We start from the raw sequence: 22,872 nt of genomic DNA on the forward strand, positions 1-22,872 counted from the left end.
GTGGTCGGTATCGCTGTTGAAGACATACTGACCGTAAAGGTACTACTCGCTATAATAGGTAAACGATAATCTATGTTTTTATATATTTAATAAACAACCCGATAACGAAATACGAAAACAATAATAATCTAATATAAACAACTAGTCTGCATTCTGGGTTTTTACGTTTCGTATTTATTCAATTTTTTATTATTACTATTATAATGTAATAATAAACATATAAAAATTCTATAGCTGAAATTAATGAAAAAGGCAAAAAAAGCATTTATGCATAAAAAAAAAAATAATAATAAGGAATCGGTTTATTTGGAATCAAATCAAGTGAAACGAACTTATGTATAAAAATTAGATTTCTATCTCATATATAAAAAAGAAGCATATATAATATGGTTTAAAATCCAAGTCCTAGTGATGATGTATGGTGATGGACTGAGACTCTCATCAGCATCACTGCTATACGTATAATTTATAACAAACATCACATCGTTTATTAACTTCGAACACTATTATTTACATAAAAAAATATCAATAAAAGTAAGCTAATAAATGTAAGTGTTTGAATTGAAAAAAAAATTAAAAGGAGATTCAAAAATATAAAACGAATAAATGTGCAAACGTGAAGGTTTAAATGTCTTATTGGTTAGGATATAATTAAAAAAGGGCAATACGCTTAAATCTCTATTCAAGAACTGCGGGCTAATTACTATTTAATAAATCTCCATAAATATTTCAGATGCAGGTGCGGAATAACTGTATATTTTCACAATTTAACACGAACAACGCGCGTGACAACTTTCAGTAGACAAATGATTTATGATTTCTGAAAACAAATTATTAATGTTTATAATATATTTAATTTTTGAAATTCAGTTTTATAGTTGACTGTAGTAAATATTTCTTCGCTTGTCATTGATTGATTTTAAATTGTTTTATTTTTATAATTTTTAATACGTACGATTACAAGAGTAAAACAATAGTAGTTATGAGAAAAAGACAGTAATTGTAATTAATAAGGTACAAATCATGAGCAAGATTATAGTATTCGTGAATAAGACTTTACCCAGTCCCCAGATGTCATTTGAGAAATGATAATCTTTTGAAAATATTTAAAAAATATTATCTTTTATAAATTTTTTCAAAACTTTGAATTGCCGTAAACGAGATGGTATAGTCGTAGGTAAAACAGAAGTTGAACTATAATATTTACTTTAAAATATCAAATAACCAAGTAGGTATGCTTAATTGCTATCATATTATATGAATATAATAATAAATGATATATATTAAAAAAAAACATTTCAAAATTAACAATAAATACAATTTTTTTTTAGTAATAGATTATTAAAATCAAATAATGTATAAAAAAATATTTTGAAAAACGTTAATACATTTAGAGAAAATGAGTGTTTGCATTTAAAAGAATCACCTAATAAATTACAGGCAAAATTTCATAATTTATTGAAAAACAGTAATTTAATTGAAATCGTATTAGTTTAATTATTTCTTTTTGCATATTTGTTTGGATCTCATAAAAGGATAACAGTCGAATATACAACATATAAATCAATTTTTGGTATTATATGTTACCATAATTTTTATGATTTAGTATATTATTGGACTAAGGTCATAAGTGTAAACATTTTAAAGTCGATTAAATATTTCTGCTCATAAACTTATTTTTTTTATAATTAAAAATTATAAATTGTTTGATAAAAGAATCATTCAACATATTATAACACAAATTTTAAATAAATTATTAATCGATGTGCAGTATGTCATCAAAAAAATAAAAATAAAGAGTAAAAATTGAAAAAAAAATACGTTATACTTCATGTACAAAAATCATTTTTTTTAAATCTGTGTGTATAAAAAAATAAATATAATTTAATTAGCTAAAAGATAAAATATTATAAAATAATATGAATTTATGTGTAAATATAAATTTGATCTAAGGTAAGAAGTTTTAGTTGTAAAAACAATTATTTTAATGTGGCGAGTTGTCATATTTTTTAATTATATGCAAATTGCAACAAGTATACTTTATTAAATTAATAACTAATATAATAAAAAAATACATATTAAAAGACAACGGGGCAAAAATATATTATTTTAATATCTACAAGTAGTGTGTTTATAAAAGGAAGAATTATATTTGTATTTTTTCTTTTTAATTAGTTTTAGTTTTATTTTTATTATGCGTGTATGTAAAAAACACTCAAACTAACTTATTCATAGCTCAACTGTATACTCGCTAATTAAGGAATATATGCAATTTACAATCATATACAATTATAATAAAAATATAATACACAATAATCGATCGAACCTATATAGATTATTATTTATAAAAACATTTGATTACATACATAATATTATTAATTATTATCAACCAACGATCGACTAATTAATAATAACGATAAAACATAATACAAAATATGTAGTATTTATTCGTAAAATAATTTCTGGATGTATTTAAATATTTTAGATTTAAAACTAGTACTGATTTTACTTACTTATATAACACAAATTATAACCATATTATATGATATATACATACATTATACAGCAATATAGGTTCGTACTGGTCCGCGGATAACGCGTTTTTATTTCATAACCTTTTTTACTGACTAATGATGGTGTTCAGAGACTTCAAATAAATTTAATCTACTGATAAAATAATAATATTTAAAAAATATAGTTGTGAAACGGCCAGCAGATAACAGAATATTTTCAGAATTGACGTCTCTGCATATTTCAATTATATAATACATGATTACCGAAAATTATGATAACTGATTCTAGAGTTCATGCTTTTCGTGAATATTTATCTGATTCGTTTATTATTAAAAATTAAATTATTCCGTCGAAAATACACGGACAAGAGTGAAATGTAATTTTGATTTTCAACAACTCTCGTTTAAAGTGAACGAGCGCATTTTTAAACGTTTAAAATATTTTAAATCAAATTTGATCTACAAATAAAAACTAAAAAAAAAAAAAAATTAACACGTTTTCGAACATTTTCTCAGTCGAAAGGAAAAAATGTCGATCGTAACGTCATCGTGTTTCGTGTAGAACAGGTATGTGATCGTCGAGGAACAATCGTGTACAATATTATATTAAAGCGTTGTATTTATATAGAGGATTTCTAGTCGTATTATTGGTTTCTATTTGTACTGTTTTACAATTCATATTTTATTCTAATCATTGGCGCAACCTACTTCGGTACGGGCTTAGGTAAGTACGGCGGTAAGTATACACGCAAATCACAGCAGTATATAAAATATAATAATTCTAACAACTAACTTAAACGATTTATTTTTATACAGATTATAAATATAAAATATTATTATTATTACTATACAGGCGCGTTTTGGTACGCGTCCTGTTCGTATACACATTATAATATTATATTATTCTATCGTAGGTGGTATATCGTTAAAAACGATAAGTCGGATTGCGCTGCACACACGTCGCCGCATCGTCGAGGCCCGGAAATGCAGTTGCAGCGATGTGACACTGCGCGACATCATGACGTCGTCGCCGAACGATCGACGGACGTCGTCTCCGGGGACACCGCGGTGGTCCTAATCGCGCGGCGGTCACCGCCGTCGAGCGTAACCGACGCCGGCCGGATACGACTGCACCGGACGCTGCTGCGGCTGCAGATAACCGGAAGCCGGAGGTCCAGCCTCTCGTCGCTGCTGCTGTTCGTACAGGATGTCCCTGACCATCTGCTGTTCGCGACGCTCCTCTTGCCTGCCGTCTATGCCCAGGCCGATGCGTTCGATCAGCCTCTCGGACTTGTCGCCGTGCAGAGCGATGAACTCGTGCGCCCGACGGCCGCTGACGTTCGGGTCGAACGGCCACGACTGTTGTCTGTGGAAGTCGGCCGTGCCCAGCACGTTGTTCTGGATGAGTCCGATGATGCCCCCGTGGACGGCCGGAGCGGTGTGCAGCATCACTGCGACGACGGCAAACGCCTGCGGATCAACAACAACGATTACTTCATATAAATATAACGATATTTTATAAGATTACAGTAATAATATAATATTAAAGTGGCGAAGACACCGCGCATATGTACTCGCAGAGTATGGTGACCAGATATAAAAATTAAAAAAAACATTTATATCTTTTCTTCTGTCGGATTTTATTCTACCCATTTTGCAAGCGTTATCATTACCCGTATAGGTAATCTCTTAATAAAATCTATAATTATTTAAAATTATAACGTCAATTCATTTGCAGGTGTATGTCTTTATTACGATGAACATATTTTGAAATTAAGTTGAATTCAAAGTAAACTTAAACTAAAGTATAGATGTTTAAATTATTATACCACGCTACCGACCAATCGGAATGCATTAGGTCGGACCATAAAATATAAACTAATAATCAAATTATAAAAAAAATCATAAACGTGTATATTGGCCCTTACTATTTTCAAAAAAGAGTACGATTTCATGTACATAACGCTGTTGTTAAGGACACGCTAGGGCATGCATAAAACAGTGTACTATCCTACGAAAAAAGTACGTTTGGTCACCATAATTATTAGGTACGTCATAAAATGGCTATGCGCGCTGTTTGTTATTATTATTATCGCCTCTGTGCTCTATGATTGCGGATGACTTGCAGAGAACAATTATTTGAGTCCATTGACCAGGACGAACGAGTCACGATTGAAGACGAAAGGTCTAAAATTAAAAAGGCCTACGCGTACATTATTTATTTATATATTTCACGTGTACGCATGTATTCGCAAAGGAAACAAAAAATACGACAATCGATAAAAATAAAGAGGTTTTTTTGGCGCGTTATTATGGCAGTATACTTTTCGACGTGATGCGTCGAATAAATAGTATATTATATTAATAATCGTCAATAAATACAAGTGTGCGCGATAAAACCGGGAAAATGGACTAAAAAGTATGGAAATATGCGCTGAAAATCATTCGTTGACCCCATTAACCAGTATGTTCAGTCCGATATACAATTATTTTCCCATGCGTTAGTTTATACGAGTAAATTGAGACTAGCTCGTTTGAGATCGATAGGCGAACGAGTTCAATAATCGGCGACTATAATGAATATTTTATCGCTATATACGGTTATTAACTAGGTACTGGGCTCGTAAGTATTCATTGCACATCGAACCTGTCGAATTGTATATTAAACGTTAGTTGACCCGGGAATCCGTTTTGAAATGACTGAAATTTTATTTCGAATATTTTCAGATTGTATTAGATCGTTTTCGAAAGCACGGTCGCTCGCGTATATTCTCAAGTGCACGAACTTACGAGCTTCGGTGATCGGGTATTACGATAGTCACGACCAATAAGACTTAGGGGGATTGCAGTGTATAGAAAATATAAATCCCATTTTTTTTTTAACTTTGCGTCCCGACAAATCCCAGAAAACGAAAAAGTCTTTTTCTCGTTATACGATTATCCAGTTGCATCAGGCACCTACCTACACATTTTCTTTACTGTTTTTTTCTTTTAAAATAACGAAAAAATCTATACCCTCACATAATACTATCAACAAGCATTCTCAAAAAGCAAACGATACTATCGGTAATTTATACGAATTATATAGCTTATTAGCTGTAGTATGAGTGCCCAGAGAGATTCTTTTAATAGTAAACACTAAACATTTATTATTATCCATTGTACCTACCTTTTTTTAAAAAACGTTAATACATTTCAAGATAATGAGTGTTTGTTGTGTTAAAACAATCTCTCTGAACATGTATAAAACGTGGTTGTGTATACTTATGTACAATCTGTCCAAAATATAACGAAATAAAACTTGGGCCTAAGCAGTACGTGTAGTGATTAAAGCAACACACTGAGTGTATTTTACGGCATCGTACGTGTGGCCTTTTAATGACAAAGGATTGATAATATAATAGAATTTCGAAAAAACGTATAATTACATAAAATCGATTATAAAAAGATAATTAAAAATAATATTAAGCTCTAGTAATTGAAACTTGTTCCAAGTTAGAGAACCGTAGTGTTAACAAACAAGCGAACTGAAATTGATAATTTGTCCATTTTCTGAAAAAAGCTCGACCAGAATTAATTAAAAAATACACAGTTGTTATCGTTTACTAAATCAAGTTGATTTTCCCGTCGGTATAACTATGTGCTTGAACATTTTGAAATTGTGATAAAAATAATTCCGCGTTAAAAATAAAGAAACGTATTTTCTTTGTTTCTTAGAAATGTTGTATTATCGATGAATTGTCATTAAAAAAAAAAAAAAACCACGGGTACAACGACGTAAGATATACCCTGTTGATAATTTTATACTGTATTTTTGGCCTCGTGCTCAAAATCGATTCAATTATCATCCTATTCAACAGTTTTCAAAAGATATCCTCTACGATAATTAAACGTCACTTCACAGTTCACACACCAACACACCACATCATTACCACCAGTGGTTGTTCACACGCATATAGGTACCTATATAAATTAATCAACTGTAGAATTAATGTCTGCAGAGTTTGTAATACATTTACCGAATACGATTTACGCATAAACTTTACACACCACCAAAATAAAAGTTTATTTTTCACAAAATACTATTAACGATATATATAATGTGTAACAACTTTTGTCCTGGTCAATATTTTAAGTTTTTTTTTTTTTTTAATTTGTCAATATTTTATGTAAATATAATATATATATAATACTATTGGTTTAAACAAGAATTCTAATTAGTTATTAGTTATTACATTAGGCAGTAAGGTAATTACATTTCATCAGTTCGTTCTGTTGCACCCCATATATAATGTAAGTAATAATTAATAGTAGTAAACTAATTACTAATCAGTAGAAGTGCATTAATTCACATTTCTACAAACCACCTTATTGTACATCAAATTACGTGTTAATAATTATTATTGTCTAAACTTTAAATTAATTATATTATGTAGTCTATATTATACAGGAATACAAGATTTTTCATCAGAATGTCTTACCCGTTTTCTTATCATTTAATAAAGCTTATATAATATTAATTGTATTAATATAACATTTATTCAAAACTTTGATTTTAAGAATTTTTCAGTATATATAACCTAACCGAATTTTTTTCATTAAATGAAACCACCCATTTTTAAGTAGACAATGTTTTTTTCTTCTAAATATTTTTGTAACTAAATCGAAATTTGAACTAGTAGTTTTTAATAATACAAAAGAAAATCTAAGTATCAGTAAATAAAATTTTCTTGACTACCTACTTTAAAATTGTCAAAGATTGCTATTTGAATAAATGAATAATTTAACAAAAATAAATAAAGGAAGAAGAATAATCTAGGGTGGTTGTGTTGGCGAATCACCCAGTATATTAGTATGTATAGCTAGTAATATAGCATAATAATTGTATTCATAACAATGTTTACAAATTAATCACCGATGATAATATACACCGTTTAAGGAATAATTTCAATAATTTCACACATTAAAATAATTTAGTTTTGGAAAAATTACTTTAATTCAACCAAATTTTTGTGATTCGCAATATTCACATTCAAGTATTTACATTATATTTATATTTATGTAGTAAATAACATTATAATACTTGAGAATCAAATATTTTTCATATATGTATCTACTATTATAATTATTAGTTTATAATTTTTATATTGACATACCAAGTATCATATAAAAGTAAATTAAAATCTAAAAAAACAACCTCACTGAGTTGTTAATAAGTGGGTGAATTTTCTCAAAACAAACTTTTACGATCATAAAATTATTTATTTTAGATTTTGATTGTGTTAATTTATACAATTGTAAATGTAAATGTAATACCTAGAGTATATTAGTTATTATTATTAATTTATTTGACTACCTATATATAATGCTTTTAGATTAATTTCTATACGTATCATAATTAATAGTATTTTTTTTTTATTTTTTTTACCAAAACCATAACTATAGTTTTCACTATGATTTTATTATTATTATTTACATGTGTATATACTATTTTAATATTACATTTTATCGAAAAGTAAATTTTTTATTATTTTTATTTATGCATTTTAAAATATTATTTTATACTTAAAAATTATAATATACAGCGTTCCTATACAGTTAGAGATTTATCATACTATATTTATATGGTTTCTTAGTTTCTTTTAAAAATATCAGGAGTTTTTTATTCATATATTATGATATGCATTCATTCTTTTTTTGAGCGGGTCACCGAATATTACATTAGAGTCTGATATTATCTTAATGTATACGGCTGTCATCGGATTTCCTATTCCAATGCGTTAGGAAATATTGAACTGCTACAATGAAAATTGTATACACGTGTTTCTATTCAAATCGGTGGGGATGCGCATATAAACGGGAGAACATTGACCTAAGAATTTTTGAAAATAATACTGAAAAACAAAAAAAGTGTAAGTGGTAGTTATTATTATTATTATTTTTTTTTTTGAACCTGTTATGGCGTAATTTCAATAACGCTGATAAAAAAAAACCGGTTGTTTCAGGTTTAAATTGAATTATTTTAGAGTTCATGGATGTTTCCGAAAAACTCGTACTCGAAACGAAAATCTTTCATAGTCTAGTAGGCTGTAACCTATATATAACATGTTATTCAGCAGATATTTCTTTGCAATCAAGTAAATAAGAACAATTTGTTATAGCAATATGACTAATATGAGGTGACAGTAAATCAACTACTAGTGACAAGACCAATAGTGTTTAAGTTGTTTGTTTTTTATCAATGTATATTTAAAACCTCTTTCCACGATGTCATCACTTTCTGAAAGTAATATTCTTAATAGGAAGTTGGTAATCTGTTCTAAGACGTACAATTTATTGAAAATCAAATACATCGTATTTTACATCAAAATGTAAGAAGAATTAAATTGTAATTTAATGAATGCCTTGTTAATTATAGTATAGATCTATGTATGAATTATATATTATAATTGAGCATATTTACTTCTGCTGTAATCTATATTTTAAATCTTAAATTAATTAATTTAAATGTCTAATGGAAATCAATAGATATCTAATTTGACTTTTAAAATATTATTTAAGCGTAGATTCACCTTCAAAAATATAGTACAGTAATGTAAGAATAACATTAAATCAGATTTCAAGAACATTTTTTTTAGAAAATGTCATTGGTGGTTACAAAGACGATGAATCAGCCTGTGTCCTTTGTGTATTTTGTACATACATATATATACTTATATATATTTATAAAAAAAACTTTATATACATATTAATCAACTGTGTTTAATTATAATTTATACTATGTTCATGGGAATTACAATCCAAATACTAACCTTCAAAATTGTTTATAGGTTAATACTTTTATAAGCGTTAAATGATCATAAAATTTAGTGCTAAACGGTTAACAATGTTAACATACGCAGTTTTGCAATTAATATATGTATATTATACAATGTAGTATTAATATTCCTTCTTCAATTATGTTTGGAAATTATAAAATTAAATATGTTAAATTCTAGAGAAATATTCACAACAGACACATGTATTGATGTACAGATTGAATTAAAAATTGATTTTAATGATATACCTATATTGCATAATAAATAATACTTAATAGTTATAAATTTGTAATTATACTTAACGTCGACTATTCCTAGAAAAATATTAAAGCATTTAAAATAGCTGTTGCATCTTATTAAACTAAATCCAAAGGAAATGTGTGAAATAGTTTACATAATTACCTATTAAAACTTGAAAGATCAAATACGAACTCGATAATCCAATATGATAAACTGTGTCATAATAATATTTAATAAATAATTAAGAATTACTTAATACTTTCTATTTTATGACAACGTTTTGATCGACATTTAGAACATTCCATTTGTGGGTGTGTGGGTATAGTGGGCACTTTATATCTATATTTAACGACATTCAATTCTTAAAACAATTTTATTTTATTAAGTACCCATTAGTCATTACTAACACAAAACATTCAGTGTTTTTCAGAATAGTAAGATCAAATAGACTGACAAATTATTATTATGGAACTGATTGTTATAGCATATGAAATAACGTATTTTACGCGTGTAAGATAGGTACGATTTAAAATGTAATTTACTGTTGAAATATGAATGAATCTTTTGCATTTTATAATCATACTCTTAAATTTAGCCATAAATATACATTTTGAGATTTTCAGGATGATTTTAAGGATGATTTTATGTTAATGATTTACAGTGATAATCCAATATCTAATTTTATATAATAATTCGATCTAATATCAGCGACGCGATGGCTTTTATTCAACAGAATATAGCGGGCAATTCGTGTTTGAAAAGTAAACGACTTTTACGAGTGTTCGAATACTGTATCTATACAGGACATGTTATATAAGCGAATAAAACACGTAAAACAGCCGGTGTTAAAATGCAATGAAAAATCACAGAAGTGTTCGTGAAGAGTGCACGCACAGCGGTGCATTATCTATCGATATACCAGCTACTTATACACGACTCGTGGAATTTCGATCGCGCTTTCGAGGGAGGAAACGAAAATATCAATTTTTTATAAACGGTTTTCGGGCGACTTAAATAAGTAATTAAAAAAAAAAAAAAAATACGGCCTCAACAAAAACCGTGTATCGGACTCACCGTCAACAGAAGCGTGGTCGGGTGCATCGGAGACGCGGCGGCATGCATGACGATATTATGTACGAGCAGTGTTAAGACGACTGTCCGCACGTGTTACACTGATACGGACGCACAAGATAATAATATTACGACGATCTAAGAAATCGTGTGCACGGGATCGAGATCGAGAAGAGGGCGCTCGTTCGTAATAATAATATATTATATACGGATGGCCGCGCGAATGTGAGCCAGTGGGTCAAGTCGCGGCGACGGCATCGACGGCGGTCGATCAGAGGGAGTGAGACAGAACGATAATAATGACGGTAATAATAATAATAATATTAATATATTACACTCTCGCGGCGACGGAGTTGCGAAACGACTTTATACGACCCGACCGTGTGTTTAACGTTACGCAATTATTGTTGTTTTATATTTTCTGTGCTTCGCGTATATATATTATTTTTACACTGCAGTTTAGTAATATTTCGGTATCGTCATCCACCACCGCAGTCGCAGTCGAACGCGCTTATGAGGCTATCAATGCAGGTGGAAAGTGCGTGTGTGTGTTGGAGGAAGAGGGGCAAAGGCGTGTGCATATGGTGGTTTGAAAAGGATTTATTGCACACTCGTGTGCGAGTGCACTCGACTCGAAAATTGCACGCACCGATGATCTCAGAAACATTGCGGGGAGGTGGCGTGTAAATCGAGAAGACGCGAGTTGATAACCGCGGACGAATAATAATTAAGTATCTCTTCGCGAATTATTTTAGCGTAGATACATAATATCAAACTGCGTTCTCGACGTTCTCGATCGACCAGCGTATTATATTATATTTTGTAAGTACCATATTATTGTCTTAAAAGGAAAACTATACGTCGTATATGCAGGATGAATATATTAGTTAGGTCATGAATACAGAGACATAATTACTTTACTAGTTCTAAACGGACAATGTTGCAATTTTGACGCGTATCCCATTCGACTGCAGCACACCGTTTCAGAGACAGGCATAGAAGTTGAATACACTGTGAAAAATAAAAACGATGATTATTTTAATACTTTTGATTTGTCCGATAAATTTAAAATCGATAGTGTCTCAAGCTTTTTCCGACAAAATAATCACATGCACTTTTTTTTTATAACATTTCCTCTTTGTATACCTACTTGTATATAATTATATCCGTATACTAATTGTAAATATAATATCATCAAAGAATAAAAAATATAAATTTATAATATACAATTCTGTTCTACTAAGAATTTACGTGGTTAAAATCATCTCGTTAGCTATATTGCTATATTATATTAATTAATTCGTAATCTTGTTGTACAATAATATTATGTGGAATTTTTAAGTGCAGCTGTAGAAGTGGATCGTCATACCTGTGATCATCAATCAAATCATTTTAATTTGTATGCGCCGCCAGACTACGTCGTAACGGTAACTAGGTTAAGTCAAACGCTGTATGGTTCTAACAAAAAAAAAAAAAAAAAAATGAGCTTATTTTTGGCTGTTTAGTTTTAAACATATAATAATAATATTATAAATTATTACATGCCTAATGTTATATAAAGATATTGATGAGTGCCTAACAAATTTGAAGTAACATCGACTTAAATTTAACCTTTTATTAACTTTACATAAAAGGAATGTTTATATGTTCACTACATTTATTCTATCATACATGTAATAATATACTATAATAAACCTTTGTATTCGAAACACGTGAAATACTCCATTCATGTGTAAACGTGTCCATTTATGTGCAATGCTCATCTTTAATCTTTTGTAGTATTGTGTGACCGTAAAATATTAATTTTCTGAATTATACGTCTATACAGAGTGATTCTCTTTACAGAAAACACTTATAATTTTGAAAAGCATACTGAACGACGAACGTATTAGTCAATTATAGATTTTTTTTTTTTTTTTGAAAATTATTTATTATTAGGTATGAACATTTTTAAAACCGCACAGTTTAAATATTTTATATAATATCTCTATTTGCCCCTCCACTATGTCTGTCGTTGAAATCACGACTATCCACTTTTGATTTTTAAATAGCAATCTATAATTTTTATTTCATAATGTTAAATAATTAAATATTTCAGATACTTGTATGAAAATATATAAATTAGGCCACTGCCCAATATTTATCTTAGTACAAATAAATAATTCCTATGCAAACATAATGATGGTACGTATTATGGTAAAAAATGTCAAATTTCGTATATATTTTAATAATTTATCAAAAATATAAAAAAAATCTAATACTTTTATAGACCATGTATGCTTTTGTAGTAAAAATAACTACTATATAAATTATACTTATATACCATTATTATGCATATATTATATTTTAAAGCGTTTTATTGTAACGAAAAAAAAACTATCAATCACTGCGTCAATGATTTTTTCTGACTAATATTTTTGAAATATGACTGCCAAAAGTTAAGTAGATATTACTGAATACTTATATTTTTTCGTTCATTTAATCTTAAAATAAAAAATAATGATAACGTCCAAGTAGCTTCCGATACGCGCAGTAAAAGGCGTTATAACTTTTTATGTAAATATTTCTTATTATTTTCTATTACCGATCGCCGTCAAATATTCGATCAGTGGCGAATGGCAATACCCTTATATTATAATATGTCTTGAACGGTTTCAGCCAGTGAGAGAACTTTATATAATACGTATTGGGGCATGGAATAAATGGGATTCTCAGCGATCGTTTGACGATTATTTTCACGATTTGTCAACGGTCCGTCTGTTCGTCCAACCTATAGTCACACAATACTCCATATCGTATTATAGTGTCCCGGAATAATATAGTCTCTATGGACGCGAGCTGCACAATATAATCGATTCTTTGTCAAAAAAAACGCGAGTTTATGGTAACAGTACCTATACAAGTATTACAAAAGTAATAGTTTTTTTTTCTGTTACGATAATCGCGTTTTTCAAATGCGCGTTGGGTCGAAACACTTTATTTTTATTTGATATTGTGCACAATAATTTTTAGGGCGAAGAGACCCCAATATCGATTTTGCAATTCTACCGATCTCACTGCGTGTATATATGTAATTTACATACAAACCCTATGGCAGAGTTTGAACTTTCTAAGTTTTAAACGTACAAAAAGTATAAAAAAAACTCGTAATTTTCACAATTTTTGAAATACCTATCTACGTATATGTTATTTTATATATTTTAATTTATAAATATTACATAATATATTGTAATTATATTTATATATCGTAAATTCCAAATGATTATTGTGTGTGTAAAAATAAATATCTAATAATTTTTAAGCTTTTATGTACAAGTTATAAGTGGTATAGCCAAAAAATGGCAATAAATTACAAAACACTTGTTGAGTGATAATATTTTACCTATATATAATCTTTGTATATTCTTCTCGTTAATTAAATGATCTGGAAGAAAATAAAAAAATATTTTGAAAGTAAATATTTAGTACATTTATGATATGTACATCAATTATAGGTGTAGCTAACATGTCGAGTTATAACTTATAAGTTTACCTATGAATTATGATTTTAGTATGTGATTGGCCAATATAGTATTGCCTAAATACTTTTTTAAAACCATTTTAACTTTTTTAAGAACGTTTGTTTCTTTAATTTTATCCTTCTTTAGTTTTTACAAAGCATTGACACTTATACTCATTGACTGTTAATCATAAACATTATCGGTCGATATTTAGAAAACAAATTAACGCGATTTATGACGGTTATATGGCTGGACTGCAATAAACTGTAAAAAATAATATTTCTCATTTTTTTTTTTTTTATTTAAGATTTTAAATGGGTCAAGACTTCAATTCATTTAAAACATTTAACAACGATGTTTGTTATTTTAGATGCCAAGTGACGATTGTATTGATTTTATAATAATGTGAATTCTATTTCTGTTATCATACATTTTGTGGCTATATAAAATTAAGCAAAAATGGGAATTTTGGACAAACCTAATGTATCTGACAAAATCGATTATGTTTATTTATCATAATTCAAAAACAATTTATAACCTAAGCGCGATTTCACATTACTATGGTCATTATTATTAAAATTCTATTATAACATCGCATGTAGGTACCTACATAGAGACATAAAGTTCTTAGATGTATTATAAATAGGTACCTTTACTTAATATTGTCTATGTATTCAATACAGAGGTTACTATGCGAATAATGACGACCTAACTTAACCTAGAACATTAAATACAAATAGCTCGCGTGTTTGTAGTTATACATCACTACCTGCGCAAATATTATGTATATTTACATATTATTTTCAGTATTTCTTTCAATAAATATTCTAAAATTTATGTCAATATTTTTTCACAAAAACGCAAACGCTGTGCACGTTATATCATAGTTTAAAATATTATAACCACACGGGTAACTATGTACTTACTTATATATAGTATAGCAGGTAATCCATTGAAATTTACCGCATGAAAGCTACCTATATAATAAACATAGCTCGTTAATGTATAATGCGTTTAATCGAAGTTTAAGGAATTTAATATTCGTATAATATAATAATATTTATTTACAGGTTTACACATTGTGCGTAAATGGAAAATCTGCAGATCTGTAGGTACTGATTCGACTGAATTCCGTTATGTAAAGTAGCCGAAGGTCTTCGCGAAGTCGACAATGACGATGTTATGCGATTGCTGACGCTGACACAGTCACGTATACCTACGTGCATAGATACTTTAATATATTATAAATGTGTATTCAACAAGGACGATAGGTGTTGATTTATAATATTATACTCACGTAAAAATATATACTCGTGTATATTTAGGTATACAACGTTTACAACATGCAATAATAATAGTGGCGAAACGGACATACAATATTTTTTGTAAGTAAACATAATATTTTCCCGTCAACTTCAAATTTAACCCAAATACTTTTGAGGACCATATACTAACAGAAAATTTACTAACCCATCGCAGACTATATTTAATAGTTTTAAATAAAAAATATATTCAATTTCAATGTATATTTAAATTTTCAAATATTTCTGACTCAGCCGTAAAACACAAGACCCTTATAATTTTTAATAAACTTAGCCTAAAGTATGAACTGTTTAAAAATGTATTTTATAAAATAATGGTACATAAATTGATCTTCGGTGAAGTATATCGAATACATTATACTATACATGTTAATTTTATTAAGCGGATTAATTTATTTTAAAAATAAGTTATTGCTAACAAATACCATATTTTAGGTGACTTTTACAAGTCGAGTTTTAAATATTTGCATAAAAATGACGTCGCGCATACTTGTGAGAAACGTAAATACAAAAATTGTAATTCTTTGATTTTGAGTTTAGGTAAATCGAGACATAGTTCAAAGTTCAAACACTACAAACACAAAATCAGTATTAGTTTTAGAGTAATACACGGTAATACATATTATTTTTGACAACCGAGTTATTGACCGAGATAAACACGCGATGAGACGCCCTTATTGCGTTTATATATAATATATATTATATATAGATGCTTTTATAGCGCGAGCATTGGAACTGATGATATAATATAATATATAGTTTTGCAACAATTAGTACTCTAAAGTTGATCGTGCAATGAAAAGTAATGTTTTTAATTGAGCTCATATTATTATTTTCGAATAAACACGGCTATGGCTGAAATTTTTTTATATCGAAATAACAATTTATAATTATTTTTAATGTGTAATACGCGTCGTCTATTGCAGTTCATGCTCTGGACTCGTCAAAACTGGTTATTTGAAAGGAGGCACATATAGATGTATAGGGATTTTAGTAGCACAGAAAGCGCTTACTAAATTGGTAGTACAAACATCTATTAACTTGTAGAATGTAGCAAGGAAATACCCCGAGGTAAGACTAACACGGAGTCTTCACATCATTAACTTGAGTAATCTGCAAAAAAAAAACCCAATTGCGCGATTACAATAATAAATTAGTAGGTTATCGCTAAATATTTTGAAATAGATAAACTAGAATAAACACTTAAAATGTCGCGGATGTGGTGATGAAACTAGTTTTGACAACTACTAGTCGCAGGAATTTAAATGTAAAAATATAATGAAACCAGAAGAATTTGAATAAAATTGAATTTACTTTAAACTCTTAAGTCGCAATTAGTTATTGTTTGTTATTGTACGTATTATAATAATTAATAAGTTAATAATATTCAAATAATTTAAAATTTAAAATATGTGAACAATAACGAGAATTTATAAAACATATTGTTTTAATGTTATATATTTTATAGATCGATTAATTATTCTTTAGAGTTTTAGGCATATTTAATTTTTTTAATTTTCTAATTATTGTTCAATGAATTATCATCAATAGTCAAAATTTGAATAAACAAATTGGACAGGACCTTATTCTCTTATGAAGGCAAGTCGTGGGGATATGGTACTGTGTTAATAATATTAAATTTTAAAATGTAATGAAAATTAAAATATTACGATTTCTAAGTACCATTCCTCACCAAAACCTCAAAAACGTAAGTAAGTGATTTTACAAAAAAAAAAATAATAATAAACCATTAAATATATTATGAAATAAAGTAATAAACATTTCTCGCTCCCTTCAGAATTAATTATTGTTAACAACAATCTGTAATTTATTTTGTATGAATAGGTTTTATATTTCTGTCAAAAAATATTGGTTCAATATAATACTTCACTTTATTCCTTACTGACGACGATGTCTAATAATAACTTGATTTTTGTGATATATATTAAACTATTATCCATCGTTTGCCAAAAACTAGACCTAAGATGAGATAATCAATAAAATTCCCGGATTATAAAATAAAAATAATAATAATAATTAAAAAATTAAAATGTGAAAAATGATAAAAAATATATTTATATTATAATATCTGCAAGTAAATAAAATATATTTAATGTATTATAATCGTAATACAAAATTATTGTATAATAATTGATCATTGATGAAGTTTTACTCGTAATAAGGAACCGAAAAAAATTGCTCACAAATGCATTGGTGCCCCTAAATAGCCTATACATTACGCCGTTTCGCTATAATTGTGTCATTGACGTGAATAAAAATAAAAATTGTAGATAAACGATAGACCTTGTTTGATTATATGAATTCTAGAATAAATTTATAAAATGTAGCCGCTGAAGTCAAACGGTTTAAATATTTATGATATTATAATGTTGTTAAAAGATAAATATTTTGAATATTATTAAATTCAACTCAATTTATTGTTGTTGATCATTTTATATATATAAAAAAACTATATTATCATATTTTTATCAAATAGCTAAAAGAGATTATAGTGTACAAAGATAACCTAAACATCTGTACTTACTTAGCTTTACAGAAACTTCATCCAATGAGATTTTGCATATTGGATGCCTATAGTTGTAATCAAAAGCATATACTAAGTTTTAACACCCTGTACCTATATAATTTTAATACAAAAAATGAAAAGTTTACAACATTTATACATTCATATCAAATTTTCAGATTTCTTGGTCATAAAATAATTGTTCAATTTAGGAACTTAACAAGTGCATTTTTTGTCGGTTTTCTTGAACTCATTTCGCGTAGTTTTATTCCTATGTTAATAATTTTTATTTATGTATTTGTTTTTATATTATAAAAAAACTTATTTGATTCAAAACGATCAAAATAGTAAATATATAACAATCAAAAACTATAAAATATAGACTAAAAATAATTTTAATTTTTGGTCTAATACCAATTTCTTGGTAGTGTGTTATACTATACCGCTGTTCACATTATTTTTCATGATGAACTCGATATTTAATTTTTACTTTTAAATAAATTTTTGTAAATAAAATTGTACTAAGATCTTTGATTTTTTAATACCCATAAGAGTTAAATTCAAAAATACACGAGTACCGGCTCTTTTCAAATTGCACGTAAAAAAAAAGTTTAAAAAATGAAATTTTTGATCTAAATTATGTGGTGAATTAAATATTATCAGTCCTTTAAATTCAAACAATAAAATGAGTATATCTTACAATAAATAACGATCAAAAAAAATATTATTTGTTACTCATTTCTGATGATTGTGTTTGAAGTTTTGGAATAACGTCGCGCGTGGTCACAGGTGATGCTGACAAATAGGATTTTAATTTTTCGATCAATGCATTCGTATGATAATGGCAGCGCCATCTATAGTCGTCGTTTTGAATTTTTCTACTAGTATCAATGAAGCGGCTGCTGCCTACTTTCGTCGATAGATAGCAATGCCGGCAACTGTAGTTACTTTTATTTGATAAATTAATCTAATTATTGTCAAGGGTCTTTATGTTTAATAAAACTTACTTAAATCTAGATTAGGTGTTTTTGTTCTATTTTTAAAATAGTACTTTTTAAAAGGTCTAAATTAAAAAATGGTTAAGCGTAGAAAAGAGAAATACTATAATAATTTCAAAATTAAAAACATTAGTAGATCGCCTATACGTACAAGAAAATCTTAAGGAAACCTATTATAGAATATTAATTAACGAAGTCAAAAATGTGTAAAGCAAAATTAATGAAGTTTTGAATAATTTGTTTTTATAACTTAATTTTTAACTGTACTTCTTGTAATGCCTAAGTAGCGTGTTGTTCTTCTCGGAGTAGATTAACCTTCGCAAATTTAATTGTAAGAATGTTATAAAGGACATAAAAATTGTTTATTTTTTAAGGAGTGTTCTAGCCTTCATAAATAGTATATACTGCACTAAACTATTACATTTAAATTAATTTAGTTTAATTAAAAAAGATTATATGATTTCTAAACACTATTTCAGATTATGATATAAGTGAACTAAATTGGTTAATAAATAGAGTAAACATGTTTCCAATCATTTGTTATATTACCCTGGTTATATCTGCACCTATTTTTCCCATAATTTATGAAATTGAACATAACTAGTTTTCATCAAATATACTTACAAGTTCTTCATCGTCATTAAAAATTACTTTTATTGTTCTAAAAATAAAGTTGAATTTTCGATATTTAAACGTAACAAAAATTATTATAATAATATATAGGTATCAAATTTAAATATGAAATAAAATACATAAATAGCTACTTACTCGGATAATTTTGGGACTACATTTGACGTTAATAGTTTTCTCTGTATATTTTTAATAAAGTTTGCGGTTTCGAAATGATAAGAATAAATTTTGTTTGTTGTTTCGATTTTTATGAAACCCAATTCAAAAGATTCTACCCATCGGTGATGTTTATTTTTATTTTTTTTAATACTAAATACAGAAAATGAAATAATTTAAATGAGAATTAAAATGATATAAAACGGCTAACAGCTGGAATCGCCGACATGGCCCTACGTCCTTCGCTAGACAGCTGTCTCATGATATTTTGTATAGATATGCAAGAGCTCAACTCTTTTTTGTTCTTATAGAGTGAGATCCATTGTCTTGCCTTAGTTATACACGTTTGTTTGTGTATATTATGTTTATTCCAGGTGCATTACAGGGACACCCCAAAATCATTTGAAAATTGTTTAGCATTATGATATTTATTATATGTTTTAACCGTGAAAACAAAATTTTATAACCACAGCAGGCGCATTTCCACAGCAGACAAAACCTACAAAATTATCACCATCCATAAGATGATTTTTTCGTTAATACGTGTATCGTGGTCATCAGTTTTTAATTTTTATATTTATAGGAATATAATATTATGTATTTTTCTTAGAAAAGATTTTTTAAGACGAAAATTCTTATTGTATTCACTGAGTATTTAAGATGTAAAATTATTTTTAATAACTAGCATGCAATTTATGGTTAATTTTTATATTTACCAATCCAAAAACTTCATGCTAAGCTTTTTAATGAGATTTGTCATATAATTTTGATTAAAAATTTTGTTTAAAACCACTTTTCAAATAATAAAAAATAACAATTTAGGTACTATAGTAGTATAGTATAATACTATAATGTATTTATATTTAATTACAAAATAATTTTATCATAATAATATTTTTGTGGTTAATTTTATATTCCGAGGAAAGAATATCTGACCTTTGCTCTATAACATTAAAAATTATTTTGGGTGCGATAATAAATTAAATAGTACTTTGGGGTATTAAAAGTAAAAGAAAAAAACTAAAATACCTACTTCAAAAAATGATCAGAACAAAATAAGAATTTTAAATTCAAAAATTTGCGAAATCTTATAGATTTTAATAGATTATTGATAAACATACGCAATTCATCATAATTTTAAATGCAATTTTTATATTCCAAAAACGTGTATAAACAATAAACATAATATGTACCTATGTATTATTGCAGTGACATATTAACTAATTCCATTTTTGCTTTAAAAGATTCTACGCTTTTAAAAACAAAACACACAAAAAGCATGATTTTAGTTTACATTTTACATATTATTGGATTATCGTATTTTATAGTATAACTCAGACATACGGTTAATTATGTCCCTATGATATGAGATGTATTTTGAAATTTTAACAACAGGTTTTATTCATAGGACCTCAACATTATCAAATATAAATTGTCAAAAATTGATTAATTTGTTTTGCAAATAAATTTAAGTATAAGATAAACGTCAATATTGTTATAGAACACATACCTATAGCTACAATATTATATATATATTATACTGCACTGGTAAACAATTATTTTGATTCCAATATTTTTCTAAATCCTTACATTTTCAGGTGAAATGAATTTAGTCAGCTGCATACCATTGATTTATTTTGTTAAGAATGATCCTGGTCAATTTAAAAAACTGTAGAACCATAATCAACACTAATATTATATACAATGAAGTATAAATAAAATTATGATATTGACAACTGTCAAGAGATGATCACTTACAGTGTGGATTGAAGTCATTCCGTCCACGCGTAAATCGATTCATACAACAATACAACATAGCTTATTATTATCACTATACTTACTTACAAAAGTGTAAGTTGTTAATTCATTAAATTTCTATTGTGAATTAAAATTATACAGGTAAATTAATAAATGTTATAAATAATAATTATGGAATGCTTTATATCATATAATAAAACGTATAAATAATATACATGTTTTACCACAAAATTAAATTTAAAAAGTCTTATCATCATATTGTTATATATAATAATGTATAAATACCGATTGTATTTGTGATCGTTTATTGTAATATGTGAGTCTATATTTGAGGCTTGTAGAACTAGGTGTAATATCTCCGTCTTACAAACTATAAAATAAACTTATATAAATACATATAATACATTATTTATTAGATTTATTTATTTATTTATTTATTTATTAGATTTATTAGAGGAATTGAGTGTACACTAATGCGTAAACAATTAAAAACATAGAAAAATTTCATATTATGAAGTTGGAATGGATATTTTATACATATATTCATTGGAGAAAAAAATAGAATTGGCTAAAACAATCGTAATGCATATTGTTCATAGTCTTGGCGATATTTAATGTAAAATTTATATAGGTACGTTAGAATTAAAAATTATTTAGATCACTCACGACCCAGACACAAACATTGAAACATACTACAGTGAACTCAGTGAAGAATAATTGAGAACGATTCGGACGAATGCAAACAACATCTATTTGACGTATCACAGCAAACAATCTTTTACAGAGAAGAAGTGAAGTTTGACCCTTCGACGGAAATTGTTTCAGTGATGTCTACAACGACATCGACATCGCGCTCACTTATCAGTGACTAAAACAACAGACAACTAAGACAACTCGGACAACTCGGAGGATTGAATGTTTATGATTAATGAAGAGAATACGTTTGAATATAAACGTAGCACACGGACAATAGCGAAGAAGAAGGTTAGGTTAGGTCACCTACCAGAAACAAAAATACCAGAAACAGTGAAATGAGAATCAGAAACAATAGAAGCAGTTAAACAAGAACCAGCTAGCAACATCGCAAGCATTAACAACGGAACCAAGAAAAACAGAAGCAGAAAAATCACCATTTGAAATATCAATTCAACTAAAAAAAATTTGTACCTTACTCCACTTCAGAATTTTCTCTTTCGTAAATGGTGTAGGTATTATAATATAATCATTTAATTCAACGTCTGATCCTGTTGCAGTTAACACCGCTTACGGCGATGGCCACCACCGCAAGCAACACAGGTTTCGTGCTACACTGAGAACTTTTCTCTATAAAAATAAAAATTGA

General features: G+C 27.9%; 1 protein-coding gene and 1 long non-coding RNA gene across 4 annotated transcripts; one reads left to right on the forward strand and one right to left on the reverse strand.

The window, feature by feature from the left end:
* Positions 1-909: 909 nt before the first annotated feature.
* LOC114127602 (uncharacterized) lies at positions 910-15,329 on the reverse strand. 3 transcript variants are annotated; one of them, XM_050199106.1, is made up of 5 exons: positions 15,211-15,329; positions 15,069-15,119; positions 12,012-12,100; positions 11,559-11,653; positions 910-3,983 (listed from the first exon to the last, which is right to left on the reverse strand). In XM_050199106.1, exons 3-5 carry the CDS (start codon positions 12,019-12,021, stop codon positions 3,603-3,605), a joined length of 486 nt encoding a protein of 161 aa, XP_050055063.1. In that variant the 5' UTR covers positions 12,022-12,100; positions 15,069-15,119; positions 15,211-15,329; the 3' UTR covers positions 910-3,602. The 3 variants fall into 3 exon arrangements, with proteins under 3 accessions (XP_050055063.1, XP_050055064.1, XP_050055065.1); XM_050199107.1 differs by lacking the exon at positions 12,012-12,100 and having other exon boundaries at positions 15,211-15,327; XM_050199108.1 differs by lacking the exons at positions 11,559-11,653; positions 12,012-12,100; positions 15,069-15,119; positions 15,211-15,329 and adding an exon at positions 10,646-10,846.
* On the forward strand, positions 10,962-21,917 carry LOC126549572 (uncharacterized). The gene is made up of 4 exons (XR_007603675.1): positions 10,962-11,464; positions 11,990-12,069; positions 15,213-15,527; positions 21,371-21,917. It is a non-coding gene; the product is annotated as an uncharacterized LOC126549572 (long non-coding RNA).
* The last annotated feature ends 955 nt before the right edge of the window (positions 21,918-22,872 follow it).

The sequence above is a fragment of the Aphis gossypii genome, chromosome 2 (genome assembly GCF_020184175.1).
Source record: "Aphis gossypii isolate Hap1 chromosome 2, ASM2018417v2, whole genome shotgun sequence".
In the NCBI taxonomy this organism is placed as follows: domain Eukaryota; kingdom Metazoa; phylum Arthropoda; class Insecta; order Hemiptera; family Aphididae; genus Aphis; species Aphis gossypii.